Source organism: Gekko japonicus, unplaced genomic scaffold (genome assembly GCF_001447785.1).
Source record: "Gekko japonicus isolate JY-2015 unplaced genomic scaffold, Gekko_japonicus_V1.1 scaffold666, whole genome shotgun sequence".
Classification (NCBI taxonomy): domain Eukaryota; kingdom Metazoa; phylum Chordata; class Lepidosauria; order Squamata; family Gekkonidae; genus Gekko; species Gekko japonicus.
Genome location: NW_015160854.1, coordinates 274,912 through 291,067, shown reverse-complemented (window position 1 = coordinate 291,067; position 16,156 = coordinate 274,912). Strand labels below are relative to the sequence as shown.

At 48.9% G+C, this 16,156-nt stretch overlaps 1 protein-coding gene across 1 annotated transcript in view; it reads right to left on the bottom strand.

The window, feature by feature from the left end:
- Positions 1-14,320: 14,320 nt before the first annotated feature.
- The window catches only part of TXNDC16 (thioredoxin domain containing 16), a 62,800-nt gene continuing 60,964 nt past the window's right edge, over positions 14,321-16,156 (bottom strand). Inside the window, exon 19 of the mRNA XM_015421352.1 lies at positions 14,321-14,877. Coding sequence (XP_015276838.1) covers positions 14,588-14,877 — 290 coding nt within the window. The 3' untranslated portion in view covers positions 14,321-14,587. The remainder of the gene's footprint in view (positions 14,878-16,156) is intronic.

The following is a 16,156-nucleotide window of genomic DNA, read 5'->3' as shown; positions in this document are numbered from 1 at the left end:
TCCCTTGCCCCAGACCGAGAGCTCCTATCTATAGGTAAAGGTAAAGGTTCCCTTGCTTGAAAGCCAGTCGAGTCCAACTCTAGGGTTGCAGTGCTCATCTCCGTTTCCAAGCTGAAGAGCCAGCGCTGTCCGAAGTCATTTCCGTGGTCATGTGGCTGGCATGACTAAACACCAAGGTGCATGGAACGCTGTTACCTTCCCACCGAAGTAGTGGTACCTATTTATCTACTTGAAGTTTCTTGCTTTCGAACTGCTAGGTTGGCAGGAGCTGGAACCAGAGACGGGAGCTCACTCCGTCATGCGGCACACTCGGGTCTCGAACTGCTGTCTATACCTTGGGGCTAAATAGCCACTGATGGACTTCTGCTCCATATGCTTATCCAATTCCCCCTTGAAGCCATCCGTGCTTGTAGCCGCCACCACCTCCTGTGGCAGTGAGTTCCACGGGTTAATCACTCTTTGGGTGAAGAAGGACTTCCTTTTCTCTGTTCTAACCCGACCGCTCTGCAGTTTCATGGAGTGCCCACGAGTTCTTGTATTGTGAGAAAGGGAAAAAAGGTCGGGCTATTGGGGGGGGGGAGTGCAGATCTTTCCTTGCAGGGGAGGGAGAGCTTGTACCTGAATAAAACTTGGTCTTAAAGGTGCCACTGGACTGAGGAGCTGGGGGGAACTCTGCAACTTACATGGCTGCTTCTTGCTCCTTGTGGCCCGGGTCTGCTGGGAGCAGGGGGCGGGGCTTGTTGCATTTGCCCGCCCCCTGGGCGCTTTACTGCCGGAGCTCCGCTCCTGTGCGCTCCTGCTGGAAATGACCCCTGCTCCTCCTCCCCCCTTCCTTGTCTATTCCTTTGAAAGAAGTTGTTATGTCTCAGTCCTAATAGTCCAGTTGTGAGTCTCATCCTACAAGGATTCAGTTTGGGGTAGTGGTTAAGTGCGTTGACTCTAATCTGGGAGGACTGGGTTTGATTCCCCCACTCCTCCACTTGCACCTGGCTGGATGACCTTAGGTCAGCCACAAGCTCTGGCACAGCTGTCCTTGAAAAAGAGCAGTTTGTGTCAAGAGCTCTCTCAGCCCCACCCACCTCACAGGGTGTCTGTTGCGGGGAGGGGGAGGGAAAAGGAGCTTGTAAGCCGCTTTGAGACTCCAAGTGAAGGGCGGGGTATAAATCCAATATCTTCTTCTCTTCTTCTTCTTAAACCCTGCTTTCTGCTCCCTGCGGTTTCTTTGGTTACTGCTTGGCCCCCATGTTCACCTCAGTGTCGTTAGCCCTGCAAAACATATTCAGTGGCTTTCTGCTTGGCCTGAAATAAATCCAAGGATGGCCTTGACCTCATTCGTGTAAACACGGACAGTCCCCGAAATTAATGATAACAGGATGTGCCATTACCCCATATTTTCCCTTCCATTGATTGGCAAGCATTTGTGTGGTGACCAATGTACAGGTTGAGCAGGGATCATGAGGGCAGAGAAGCAAGCACACAACGGCAAGAAGGGACTCGGCACCCACCGCAACAACAGCTGCAAACTGGTCCTTAGAACTCCCAGCGTGGTGCAGCGGTTAAGAGTGTCGGACTAGTATCTGGAAGACACAGGTTTGAATGGCCACTTGTGACATGGAAGCTTGCTGGGTGACCTTGGGGGCCAGTCACAGGCTTTCAACGTAACCTACCTCACAGGTTTTATATATATATATATATATCACCTACCTCACAGGTGGATATATATATATATATATCACTCAATCCTGCAGAGCTGCTGGTTCTGAGCGATTTACAGTTACACATATTCACACGTGACTAAAAATGATTCATAGGGGTAAAGGAGGACAACGATATAAATCTTTTAAGTCGCACACGTTTGCAGCCGACGGGGATTTTGTTCAGCTGTAGGCTTAGACGTGTTCCAGACGGCATTCACTCGGCTTGGCTTGATGACAGTCAGCTTTTTCCAGGACTGCTTCGAGTCGCAGCGCCGCACTGCCACCACCTGGCCGGATTGGGCCATCGCAGGCTTCTTAATGCCGAAGAGATCTTTCCAGACTTACGAGCTGGACCTTCCGTTTCGCCGGCTAACACCTCCCCCCCACCGGGGGGGTTTAGTGTGCCCACCCTCTCTAAGGAGTGGTACCCATTTTATCTACTCGCCAAAGCTTTCGAACCGCTGGGTGGACGGCGAGCTGGGGACAAGGCTGGTAGCTCACACCAGCGCGGGCTATAACTGACAGCAGTTCTGTTCAGTTCAGATGTTACTGTAACCAGAGGATAAATCCTCTGTGCCACCGCTCCCCTATGCTTGTTTGTTGTGAGGATGGAATGGAGGAGAAGGATGTAAGCCGTTTTGGGTCCCCACTGGGGAGAAAGGGAGGATATAAATTAATCAAATAAACAAACAAAAGGCCCTTTTCTCCCCCAAATTCTGCCTGTCGGCTCCAAAGTAAGTTTGGAGAAAGTTGTATCTACCTTAACTTGAAGAAATATGTACTCCACTACGAATCCGTATACCTGCTTACTTTGGAAATTGTTCTTTCTGAGACTTGAATTCTGATACTTGGAGTTATCCTTTGAGAACTGAAAACATCAACCTAAATGTATTATTGAAGACAACCATAGTCCACCTTTGAAGAAGATTGTCGAAAGAAAGATATATCCGGAATCTTCATTGTTTATTTAGACTTCATTTTCATGCGTTTGGACGTCATTCCTGTGTATCCTAACATTATTTGCTTGTATTGGCACAGCCCTATGAAAGTGTATTTCTGTATTTTTGATATTTTTGCCCTTGTATTCTTCCTAATAACTACACACAGAGACTTTAATTATTTTGTAGTGTCGTGGTTAGGAGCGCAGACTCTAATCTGGGAGAACCGGGTTTGATTCCCTTCTCCTCCTCCACTTGCAGCTGCTGGTGTGACCTTGGGTCAGTCACACGTTCTCTCAGAGCTGTTCTCTCACGAACAGTCCTCGAAAGAGCTCTCTCAGCCCCACCTCCCTCACAGGGTGTCTGTTGTGGAGAGGGAAAGGAGATTGTATGCCGCTCTGAGACTCCTCTGGGTAGTGAAGGTAGTAAATCCTCTGGGTAGTAAATCCAATCTCCTCTTCTTTTATTAGCCTCTTTTCTCACAAGAGTTGTTTTTTCAGGCTCCCAAGTAAAAGCAGAATGTTCTCTTCAACCTCCCCCTCCTTGCCTTGCCGAAATCAGCTTCAAATCTGCCAAACAGTTCTGCTGCCTTAATTCATTGGCATCCCGTCTTAGTGACAAAGCTAACTGCCAGTTGACAGCGAGGGCATATTTATATAAGACCAACCGAGTGACCCTTAACACTGTTCTATAAAGATGGCACTGTTTACACAAAGGTTCCTATCACCTGCCTTGAGTCCTTCCAAATTTAACCATCTGGGCAAGGAGACGTATATACATCACCGGCTGTTTAACATCATCCCCTAAGATCAACATTAATGGATAGCGAATGACTGGACTAAGCCAGTTCCCTAAGAGCTCGTAAAAGCTTTTAAAGAGTCATATATCCACACGATTAATCATAGCCACCAGTTTGTGTTTGGGTGAGCGGCCAATGCCCACGCTGGCACATTCTCCAGCGCCGCACTTTTGTGGGTCTTTCGCTGGCCCGAGAAGCTGGGGAAAGGCCACTGTTGCCAGTCTCCAGGTGGGGCCTGGAGATCACCCGGAATCACGACTAGTCTCCAGACCAGTGTTCCCTCTAAGCTGAGTTAATGTGAGCTAGCTCACAGATTTTCAGCCTCCGGCTCACACACTTTTGTCTCTGCTCAGGAAGGATGGCACCAGAGCAAACGAATTTATGCAGTAGCCAAAGCACTCACTCACAACTTTAATGCCAGCAGCTCACAAAGTAGAACTTTTGCTCACAAGACTCGACAGTTTAGAGGGAATATTGCTCCAGACTACGGAGATCAGTTCCCCTGGAGGAAATGGCCGCTTTGGAGGGTCGACTCGATGACATCTTACCCTGCCAAGGCCCCTCTCCTCCCCAAATCTCCAGGTATTCCCAATCCCAACCCGGAGCTGGCAACCCCAAGGCAGGGTTGGACATCTCATGCACTAGGGTTACCAACTCTGCGGGGAAATTCCTGGAGATTTTGGGGGTGGAGTCTGGTAGAAGAGGAAGAGAAGAGATTGGATCTATACCCCACCCTTCACTCGGAGTCTCAGAGCAAGCTGCCTTGGAAACCAAGTTTGGTTGTGTTGGGTATTACAAGTTGAAAACACTCAGTATATCTGGGGTTAAATGTTTGTCCCTGATCTAGGAGTTTGGTTGGAATTTTCTCCCTGATCTAGGAGTTTGATTGGGACTAAAGTGTCAAGGTGTATTAGCATTTTATGGCTTCTCTTCCTGTCTTTGTGTTTGGTGTTATCAAGGAGAAGAAGAGCAGCCATTCTCTCTTCTAGTTTTGACTGTGTAGAGTAAGGATGTAGCCGATTACGCTCTGTTGTCATTTTCATCCCAGTTACCCTTCCCCATGCTAGAATTTAGTAAAAACTTTATATTTTAATCACACACGGACTCTCAGTCTGAATTATTTTACTCCGGCTCTGCTGGACTATTTTATCTCTGCTAAATACCATTTTTTCAATATCTCACTATCACCCAACAGGTTGAAAAGTGGGATTAAGACAAATATGGTCAATGAAATCTGGTTCATTCTTTAGGGGGCAGAGAAAGCAAAGGAGAGGGGTTTTGTAGGGATGCCAGCCTCCAGGTGGGACCTGGGGATCCCCAGACATGTGTGACATACAGAAAATAATCCTGTCTGTGTGTGTGCGCTTCCCCAGCCCAATTTGAGAAAACACTCAGTACAATCCTGTCGAGCAGAATCAGATCTTGTACTTTATTGATCAACAAAGGAGGAAGGTGCAGTTCCAAGAAGGTTTTGGACCCCACAGCTTTCCCTCAGGTTACAATGGGAGACATAAAGTTTTATACCCCCTATGACAGTTAGAAATAAATCATAGTTATTGGTTCCATCAAACTTTGTCATATATCCGTCACACCATTCCGATTGGGCCCAGGCCTGTAGGTTGGACTTTCTCAGGCAAAAATAGACCTCCTTCAGTTGAACAAGGGGCCTTCTTCTTCCCAGGCTAAAAAAAAGGTAAAGGTTCCCTTGCTCGAAAGCCAGTCGAGTCCGACTCTAGGGTTGCGGTGCTCACCTCCGTTTCAAAGCCAAAGAGCCAGCCCTGTCCAAAGACGTTTCCGTGGTCATGTGGCCGGCATGACTAAACACCGAGGCGCACGGAACGCTGTTCCCTTCCCACCGAAGTGGTACCTATTTATCTACTTGCAGTTTCTTGCTTTTGAACTGCTAGGTTGGCAGGAGTCTTCCCAGGCTATAAAGTGATAAAAAGTATCTAATGTAACAGATATGGGTACATCGTGTAGTATGGTTTCCATCTAACGCAAGCTTCCTGACGTCAGGGACATGCGCAGTCACAACTGGCCATTATAAGCAAGGTCATAAGCAGTCAGTTACTGCCCGTCAGCATTTATTATTTTTCCCAGAATGCATTTAAGCAATGAACCAAAGTGAATATCTGAATATATGCTCATAATTGATTTCTGCTTCTGTAATTAGAACCATCAATGGCACTTAACATACCTGTACGTCTGCGTATGTCAAAGGTGCTGAGTCCACGAAGGTTAGCCTACTAAGTCAGACAGAGTGCTGAGTGCATAACAGTGTTTCATAAACTGTGCGTATAACATGTGTAATGAAGATGAGCCTGTCCAGCAGATGGAACTCGGTCCTTACAAACTGAGTCCGTAAAGAGAAAGGCTCCCTGTAGCCAATTTAGATGCAGATGATACCACTCTAATGGAAGAAAATGAAGAGGACCTCAAGAGCCTCTTGCTAAGAGTGAAAGAGGAGAGCGCAAAAGTTGGCTTGAAACTCAACATCAAAAAAACTAAGATCATGGCATCTGGCCCCATCCCTTCTTGGAAAATAGAAGGGGAAGTCATGGAAGTAGTGACAGACTTCACGTTCCTGGGATCCAAGATCACTGCAGACAGTGACTGCATCCATGAAATGAAAAGATGCCTGCTCCTTGGGAGGAAAGCGATGGCAAACCTAGACAGCATGATAAAAAGTAGAGACATCGCCCTGCCGACAAAAGTCCGCATGGTCAAAGCACTGGTATTCCCAGTAGTCATGTATGGCTGCGAGAGTTGGACTATAAGGAAGGCTGAGCGCCGAAGAATAGATTCTTTTGAACTATGGTGCTGGAGAAGACTCTTGAGAGTCCCTTGGACTGCAAGAAGAACAAATCAGTCAGTCCTAAAAGAAATCAACCCTGACTGTTCCCTGGAAGGCCAGATAATGAAACTGAAGCTCAAATACTTTGGCCACCAAATGAGAAGGGAGCACTCACTGGAGATTGCATTAGCAAAAAAGCCATAGCAACTGTAAAGGATAAAATAAAATAAATTTAAAAACAACAACAACACACACACTTAAAAGGTCGACAGTTATCAGCAGTAAACTAGTTAAACTCAGGGAGATTTGTTTTCTTAATCACCACAGCTAGAAAGGAAGCCACTATAGCCGTGGTTTGATTGTCAGGATCAGACAATAGCACTGAAACTACCCAAGGAAGGAGGGGAAGCTTTTCTTTTGTCATAACGGGAATGGTGTATCTCTCTCTTTCCTTATTCCACTTAGGACAAAAAAGCATTATATGATCCATAGTTTCTATCATCTCTTGTCCACAATCGCAAACCCGTTCCAAAAACGGAAGTCCCAAGAAACGACCAGAGAGCACCTTAGAGGGGAAGGAGTTCAGTCTCGCCAAGGTGAACGCTCTTCATTGTCTTGGGATCTTTAAAGTATAGCAATATGACGGAATAGCCTCAGGGGGGGGGCAAGACCCAAGGATAGACCAGAGCAAGTACGTCGAGCTCTTTGGAGGGTACTGCTGAAGTCAAGATCCTTTAGTTTTGATTTAATTCCTCTGAAGCTCAAATATTTTGACCACCCAATGAGAAGGGAGCACTCACTGGAGAAGACCCTGGATGCTGGGAAAGATAGAAGGTCAAAGAAGACGGGGACGGCAAAGGATGAGATGGTTAGACAGTGTCACTGATGCAACGAACATGAAATTGAGCCAACTTCAGAGGACGGCAGAAGACAGGAGGGCCTGGCGTGATCTGGCCCATGGGGTCGAGGAAGAGTCGGACTCGACTGTGCGACTGAACAACAAGAAGAAGCCAGTTTAGCAAGAACACCATTAATCAGTACCAGCTGAGAAGAGTGGATCCAGCCTTCATTATTCTGCTTCTGGAAAGCTGTAACCACCATGGCAGAGAGGCTATTCGCAGCACAAACAGCGAAACAGGCGAGCATCGACTATTTGTACAATTCTGCAGCTATGATGCTGCTTAGGAGTCAGTTGGAGTGGAGACAGCAGGGAAGAGAAAACCAGGAGAACTTGGCGGGGTTGCACTGGAAGTCTGTCTATTCCAGCACCCTCTTTCCAACCGTGGCCATTCCCCGGATACTTTGGGAGGCCCGGAAGGGTGATGAAGGGAACAGACGTTCCCGATAGGATCGTGGGGTGGGGGGCAAAGCCCTGAGAGAAAAATTAAGAAGAAAAAGGATGCCTCGTCTACTTACAGGAAGTTCTGGCCATAGAGTCCCTGGTAATTCCCAGAGTGACCCAGAAGTGACAAAGAGTAGCTCTAGGAATTTGCCAGGGACTCTATGGTCAGAGTTTAATTTTTCTTCCCAGAATGATTGCACCTCGCCCCATTTGGCCCCATTGTCTGTCCACCTCTCTGGCAGTTCTGGAGACTGAATTCAGTCGTCCGCTCTTGCCGGCAACCAGTTATCGCTCATCCCCTCACACCTTGTTTACCTTGACTTCCAGAAAGCTTTTGATAAAGTTCCTCATCAAAGGCTCCTAAGTAAGCTCAAAAATCATGGGATAAAAGGACAAGTCCTTTTATGGATCAAAAACTGGCTAATTAATAGAAAACAGAGAGTGAGTATAAATGGGCAGTTCTCTCAGTGGAGGGTGGTAAGCAGTGGGGTACCGCAGGGATCAGTACTTGGTCCACTGCTTTTTAACTTGTTCATTAATGATTTGGAGTTGGGAGTAAGCAGTGAAGTGGCTAAATTTGCGGTTGATACAAAGTTGTTCAGGGTGGTGAAAACCAGTGAGGATTGTGAGGCACTCCAAAGGGATCTGTCAAGGATGGGCGAGTGGGCGTCAACATGGCATATAGGGTTCAATGTGGCCAAGTGCAAGGTGATTCACATTGGAACCAAAAATCCTAAATATAAATACACGTTGATGGGGTCTAAACTGGCAGAGACTGATCAAGAGAGAGATCTTGGAGTCGTAGTAGATAACTCACTGAAAATGTCGAGACAGTGTGCGACCGCAACAAAGAAGGCCAATGCTATGCTGGGGATTATTAGGAAGGAGATTGAAAACAGATCAGCCAATATCATAATGCCCCTATATAAATCAATGGTGAGACCTCATTTGGAATACTGTGTGCAGTTCTGGTCACCACACCTTAAAAAGGATATTATAGCTTTGGAAAAAGTGCAGAAAAGGGCAACTCGAATGATAAAAGGGTTGGAACACTTTCCCTATGAGGAAAGGTTAAGGCGCTTAGGGCTCTTTAGCTTGGAGAAACGACGACTGAGGGGTGACATGATTGAGGTTTATAAGATTATGCATGGGAAAGAGCAGGTAGAGAAAGAGGTACTTTTCTCCCTTTCTCACAATACAAGAACTCGTGGGCACTCCATGAAACTGCAGAGCGGTCGGGTTAGAACGGATAAAAGAAAGTACTTCTTCACCCAAAGAGTGATTAACACATGGAATTCACTGCCACAGGAAGTGGTGGCGGCTACAAGCATGGACGGCTTCAAAAGGGAATTAGATAAGCATATGGAGCAGAGGTCCATCAGTGGCTATTAGCCACAAGGTATAGATAGGGACTCTGGGGCAAGTGATGCTCTGTCTTCTTGGTGCTTGGGGGGGTCAACAGTGGGATGGCTTCTAATGTCCTGGCCCCACTGGCGGATCTCCTGATGGCACTGGTATTTCTGGCCACTGTGGGATACAGAGTGTTGGACTAGATGGGCCTTTGGCCTGATCCAACACTGGCGTCTCTTATGTTATGTTATCCCCCGTAGCCGATTATGAATCTCTTGTAGTGAGAATGTTGAAACAGGGAAACTGCCGGGCCTCATTTTACGGCTTCTATCATCGGCCATTGCTCATTCTCCTCAGCGATGCAAACCGCCTGCCCTCAACAACGCCCCCCCCGCTTCCTTTTCCTCAGGAGTCACGGTTGCCCTCACACATTAGTATTTTTGGCTTTTGTATCTCTGCGGTGTTTTAGGAGCAACTTGGGACCTTTCCGAGGGAACATGGACGGCTGCTTCCCTTCCTACCAAAGACTCCTTCCCTGGTTGAAATGACGACATGGCAGTGTCAGGAAGAGATACGGCAGGTTTACCCTTGTTGTGAGACACACTCTCCCCCTCACGGCTGGCACCAGAGAATTATTGTAGTTTATTATTACTTAGCTCAAATACTTTGGCCACCCAATGAGAAGGGAGCACTCCCTGGAGAAGAAGACCCTGATGCTGGGAAAGATTGAAGGTCAAAGAAGACGGGGACGGCAAAGGATGAGATGGTGAGACAGTGTCATAGATGCAACGAACATGAAGTTGAGCCAACTTCAGAGGATGGCGGAAAACAGGAAGGCCTGGTGGGATCTGGTCCATGGGGTTGCGAAGAGTCGGACTCGACTGTGCGACTGAACAACAACAAAAAATCCGGCCTCACAAGGGCCACCAAGGTGCCTAACAATTTATAACATATGTGAGAATAGTAAAGGTAACGAAAGGAATGAGCAAGAGGCTTAGAACTTCAGATGAAGTACGTCCTTCTCCCAAAGAAGACGGTTTGCCCTTCACTCAGAGTCTCAGAGCGGCTCACAATCTCCTTTCCTTTCCCCACAGCCAACACCCCGTAAGGCAGGTGGGGCTGAGAGAGCTCTGAGAGAAACTGCTCTGAGAGAACTTGTGACTGACCCAAAACCACCCAGCTGGCTGCACGTGGAGGCGGGAGGAATCAAACCCGGCTCTCCCAGATTAATGAACATGTGGAATTCACTGCCGCAGGAGGTGGCGGCGGCTACAAGCATAGACAGCGTCAAGAGGGGACTGGAGAAACATATGGAGCAGAGGTCCATCAGGGCTATTAGCCACAAGGTATAGATGGAACACTCTGTCTGGGGCAACAGAACAACGCTTGAGTCCAGTGGCACCTTTAAGACCAACCAGTTTAATTCTGGGTATAAGCTTTCGCGTGCACTCTTCAGAATGCCCAGAACTAAACTGGTTGGTCTTAAGGGTGCCACTGGACTCAAGCTCGGTTCTGTTGCTTCGGACCACGTGAATCTGTCTGGGACAGTGATGCTCTGTCTTCTTGGGTGCTTGGAGGGTCACAGTGGGAGGGCTTCTGGAGTTCTGGCCCCACTGGTGGACCTCCTGATGGCACCTGGGTTTTGGCCACTGTGTGACACAGAGTGTTGGACTGGATGGGCCTGATCCAACACGGCTTCTCTGATGTTCTTATGTCTGGGGCAAGTGATGCTCTGTCTTCTTGGTGCTTGGGGGGGCAACAGTGGGGGGTGTCACGACAGGGCCAGTGGGGCAAGGCAGAGAGGGAGAGTCTACAGTCCTGTCCAAGAGTCAAGCCAGAGAGATCAAAAGAGTCCGAGCAAAAGTCCCAAGCACACAAAGCCGAGCCGTAGCCAAACGTTACCGATAGAGTCCAAGCAAGCCAGTATCGTAGTCAGGAAGCGTAGCCGAGGATCAAGAGCCAGAGGGGTCGTCAAAACGCGGACTGGAGTCAGGAACCGGGAAAAGCAGGCGGGAGCTAGACAAAGTCATAGGTGCAGAGCTTCTCGTCCAACGAACAAGTTTGCCAGCACAGTTTGCTAGCACCCAGCGGTCTGTTCAAATAGCGTGCTGGGTTGTTGTATAGATTCTGCCCCCCAGGCCAGTCCAGGGATGGAGGGGAAAACTCTACACTGGCTCAATACATTACACAATAACCCAGAAAGGTAGGCTCTCTGGATTTCAGAACACTATAGCCACCAGGATCTCTACTTAATCCCTCGCCAGCCTGAGATTAGAGATCCACAATCTCAGCTGGGATGTGGGTTTTACACATTAGCAACTCTACTCAGAGGAGCAAACTTTTACCTAGGTAGCGTATATGGTCAGCGGGTTAGGCTGCAAGATCTAGGCTTGAGATTCAGTTACCTATCAAACCAGACAAGTTAGAAAACCAGAATAAGTTTATTCAGTATAGAATTTAGCACAGACTAGAAGGATTTAAAAATAACAAAGGCTAGGCAATGTTTTGCCTTTAACTACACATTAGAGATGCGTATTTACCAAGTCAGGAACAGTTATCAGTCCAGAATAGTCCATTTGTAATAATCCAGTAGCCCCAAGAGGTTTGGAGCAAGAAGTCCATCTCTGCAAGTATTCAGCCATGTGCTCAGTTCCAAAGCAGCTCTTTGTCTCTGCCAGAGACCACATGGCAGGACAGCATTTCAGGTGGACAGCACACAGAGCAGCAGAGATAACAGGAACAGAAGAGAGAGAGTTCCTCTCACTGGGAATGACTAGATATAGGGCAATCCCAGTCCCCCAACTAGCCCTGGCCAGGGGCCAATTGGAGTAGACACGGGAGTGTCCAATTGTTGGGTTGCCACGGGGACAACATCTGAATGATCAGTATTCTTGAAGGCCACACCTGCAGTCATGTGGTCCCCAAATTCCCACCACCCCATGGCGTACGTGTTCGCTAGGGCCATCTGGTCTTCTGCCAGCATGGAAGTGTGAAGAATGGAGGGTTATATGGCAGGGCTATCGAGGCCATATGGCTTCAATAGGAAATCAACCCAGCAGGGTATCAGCAGAAGACATTCCAGGGGAAGACATGAAACCTTTAGAAATCAATATTTCTATACAGTCGTTATCTCATTAGCACGGCTTCGCGAAGTCATTGATTCTGTTAGTAATCTGGGCTTAATGATCGCCTCCTTGTGCCTGGTTGCCAAATCCCCACGTCTCTGATTCCTCAGCTGGTCAACAGGTGGCAGAGAATCGGGTGGCGTGTTGCTGGGGCCAGGCATTGCCTGATCGGCTTCAGGTGCAAACTGTCCTGGGGTTTGGCGTTCATCCTCCCCGGCACTTAGGTTTGGTGAGGACTCTCGTGCTTCTGATGATGTTAAAGGCACGGAGTCCTGAGTTTCAGAGCTCCCAGGTGCCGGGTCGGGTACAGGCGTGACAGAGGGCTTCTGGAGTTCTGGCCCCACTGGTGGACCTCCTGAGGGCACCTGGTTTTTGGTCACTCTGTGACACAGAGTGTTGGGCTGGATGGGCCTTTGGCCTGATCCAACATGGCTTCTCTTATGTTCTTAAGCAGATGACAAGGACCAAATGCCACCAGAGGCCCAGAGATTGAGGGCAAGGATAGGAGATGACATCCTCCACAAGGAATCTAGCCACGGTAGTCTTTTCTGTGTGTGGGGGGGGGCTCCTATATGGATTGGGGGCTACAATGGGGGGCTTAATCACACCTGTCTGTCACATTTGTACGTTACAACAGCTCAGGCATCGGCGCATGATGAGGATTTCTGTCGTCCTCTAATTCCAGCAAGAGGAAGAGGGTGATGTTGTTGGGTATTAAAAGGTAAAAACATTCAGTATATCTGGGGTTAAATGTTTATGTTACTCACAGGAAGTCACATGTTTCTCATGTAACCAATGTTCTTTAGCTGTAGAATGCCCGGGAATTTTCTCCCTGATCTAGGAATTTGATTGGGACTAAAGTGTCAAAATATATTACCATTTTATGGCTTCTCTTCCCGTCTTTGTTTTGGTGTTCTGAAGAACAAGAAAGAGTAGCCATAATCTCTCTCTTCTAGTTTTGTCTTTGTAGAGTAAGGATGTAGTAGACTCTGCTCTGTTGTTATTTTCATCCCAGTTACCCTTCCCCATGCTAGAATTTAGTAAAAACTTTATATTTTAATCACACATGGATTCTGAGTCTGAATTATCTTACTCAGGCTCTGCTGGACCATCTTATCTCTGCTCAATACCATTTTTTCAATATCTCACTATCACCCAGCAGATGTGCTGGTCACGGCTGTGATTTCACAGCCAAGTCTCAATGCTGACCTACCTCCCAAGATTGCAAACTGGGGAGCCGTGATAACCTACTCCACCCCAAAATTTGGACCAATCACGTCACGGGTTGCAGAATACACGGAGAAACACGACCGTTCTCTTTGGCAGTCTTTTATTAGTAAAGTATTTCGATACAAGACAGAAATCACACCTCGACTGTGAAGATGCTTGGTCTGAGCCACTGCTGTAGCGGATACAGTGGCGGACTAGGGCCCCGGGCAACCTGGGTTCGAATCCTCCCTTCTACCAAGGAGGCTCACTGGGTGACCTCTCAGCTTGGCCTACCTCACAGGGGGGTTGTTGTGAGAGAATGGAGGAGGGGAGAACCATGTTCTAAGCTGCTTTGAATCCCAGCTGGGGCGGAAAGAGGGGTATAAATAAATAAATAAATGTATCCTCCATTGCTGTTGAAGCGTCAACCAGTACCTAACTGGGGTTATCTACAAGTTAAGACGACAGAGCCCTGCTGGATCAGACCAGTGGTCCACCTAGTTCAGCATCCTGTCTCACACAGGGGCCAACAACGGGGCAGAGAGGCTGAGGCCTTCCCCTGATAAAAACATATCAAGAGCCCTGCTGGATCAGACCGGTTGTCCATCTAGTCCAGCATCCTGTCTCACACAGGGGCCAACCGGTTCCTCTGGAGGGCCAACAACAGGGCACAGAGATCGAGGCCTTCATTAGAACACCAGAAGAGCCCTGCTGGATCAGACCAGGGGTCCACCAGGTCCAGCATCTTGTCTCACACAGAGGCCAACCGGTTCCTCTGGAGGGCCAACAACAGGGCAGAGAGGCCGAGGCCTTCCCCTGATAAGAACATCAGAAAAGTCCAACTGGATCAGACCAGTAGTCCGTCTAGTCCAGCATCCTGTCTTACAGAGTGGCCAACCAGTTGCCAAAGAGAGCCAACAAACAGGGCAGGGAGGCCGAGGCCTTCATGAGAACATCAGAAGAGCCCTGCTGGACCAGACCAGGGGTCCACCTAGCCCAGCATCCTGCCTCACACAGGGGCCAACCTAGTGGTTAAGAGCGGTGGCCTCTAATCTGGAGAACCGGGTTTGACTCCCCCACTCGTCTTGCAACTGATCCAGCAGGGCTCTTTTTATATCCTTAACAGCACTGGCTGTGTTTCCAGATCTCCAGGTCCCACCTGGAGACTGGCAACCCTACAATGGAGTCCCCACTTTTTGACCCACATCACAGCAGGCTCACAGCCAGGTCTACTGGAGGAGCCCGGAAGGGAATAGCTTCCAACTTCCTTCTAGTCAGGTACGACCACCCCTGGCTTCCGGAACCACCCGCTGCCCTGGGATTATGGGCCACATCACAACTCCACATGGCGCTTCGCCTGCTTTTCCCTCGCGGCCAGGCGTGGGGCTGTCCCCCGCAAGTCCCTGCCTGTCGGCAGCTCCTTTTCCGGCTCGGCCATGGCGGAGTCCTCAACGGGGTCCTCCCGCACCTCTACCACCTTGTCGTCTCCAGGGACGGCCGCCCCCTCTTCCCGCTGGTTGCTCCGCCAACTGTAAATGGTAAATTCGGGCAGGGAGGGCGCCATCCGGCTCAGGAAGTCGTAGGCGGGAAGTCGGGGCTTCCAGTCTTCATCTGACAAAGTCGCTGGGGGGAAAAAATCACACGTTGGTATCAGTGTCCCCTCTAAGCTGAGTTAGTGTGAGCTAGTTCCCAGTTTTTTAGCCTCTGGCTCACACATTTTTGTCTTCTGAGGAAAGGCTGAAAGAGTTGGATATGTTTAGCCTGGGAAAGAGGAGGCTTAGAGGGGACATGATTGCAGTCTTCAAGTATCTGAAGGGCTGTCATGTAGAAGATGGAGCGGATCTATTCTCTCTTGCTCCGGATTGCAAGACTAGATCTAATGGCTGGAAATTACAAGGGAGTCATTACCAGCTAGATATCAGGAGAAACTTCCTAACTGTCAGAGTGGTTGAGCAGTGGAACAGGCTGCCTCGGGAGGGGGTGGAGGCTCCTTCGCTGGACGTTTTCAAGCGGAGGCTGGACGACCCTCTTTCAGGTATGTTGTAGGTATGCAGGGCTCTCTTTCGGCTGTGCTCCTGCAGAGTGCAGGGGGCTGGACTAGATGACCTGCAAGGTCCCTTCCAACTTTCACATTCTATGATTCTATGATTCTTAGCTCAGGAAGGATGTCTCCAGAGCAGTAGCCAAATTGCAACTCACAAAGGAGAATTTTTGCTCGCAAGACTCCACAGCTTAGAGGGAGCACTGGTTGGTATGTCAGGAGGCTGTTTGAGAGCAGACTGGTCGCTTGTTAGGATCAACTGCCCACCGGCTCAAAAGGGTTGGGGACCCCTGGTCTAGAGACACCCAACTGCTGACTCCTGCTGTGGAACTTGCAGACCAAAAAGCTGACTGGGGAAACTTCTGGGGGGACTTTGCCGTTTACTTATTCATTCTGTAGATCTGTAGCCAGCGTCTGGGTCAGTCGCATATTCTCAGCCTAACCTACCTCACAGGCATCTGAAGAAGTGAGGGGTGACTCACAGTTGGAAGGGACCTCCAGGGTCATCTAGTCCAACCCCCTGCTGACAAGGCAGGACATTCACAAATACCTCTCCCACCCCACCCGCAGTGACCGCTGTTCCATGCCCAGAAGACGACAAAAAACCTGCAGGATCTCCGGCCAAACTGGCCTGGAGAAGAATGGCTTCCTGACCCCAAAGTGGCATTCAGCATTTCCCTGGACGTGTAAGAAAGAGCCACGAGAACTAAGCCCTGAGGCAACCCTCCCTCCCCTCCCTCTCATGATCTGCCTCAGTTCACAGAATCCGCATTGCTGTCAGATGGCCACCTGGCCTCTGTTTGAAAACCTCCAAGGAAGGAGAGCCCACCACCTCCCGAGGAAGCCTGTTCCACTGAGGAA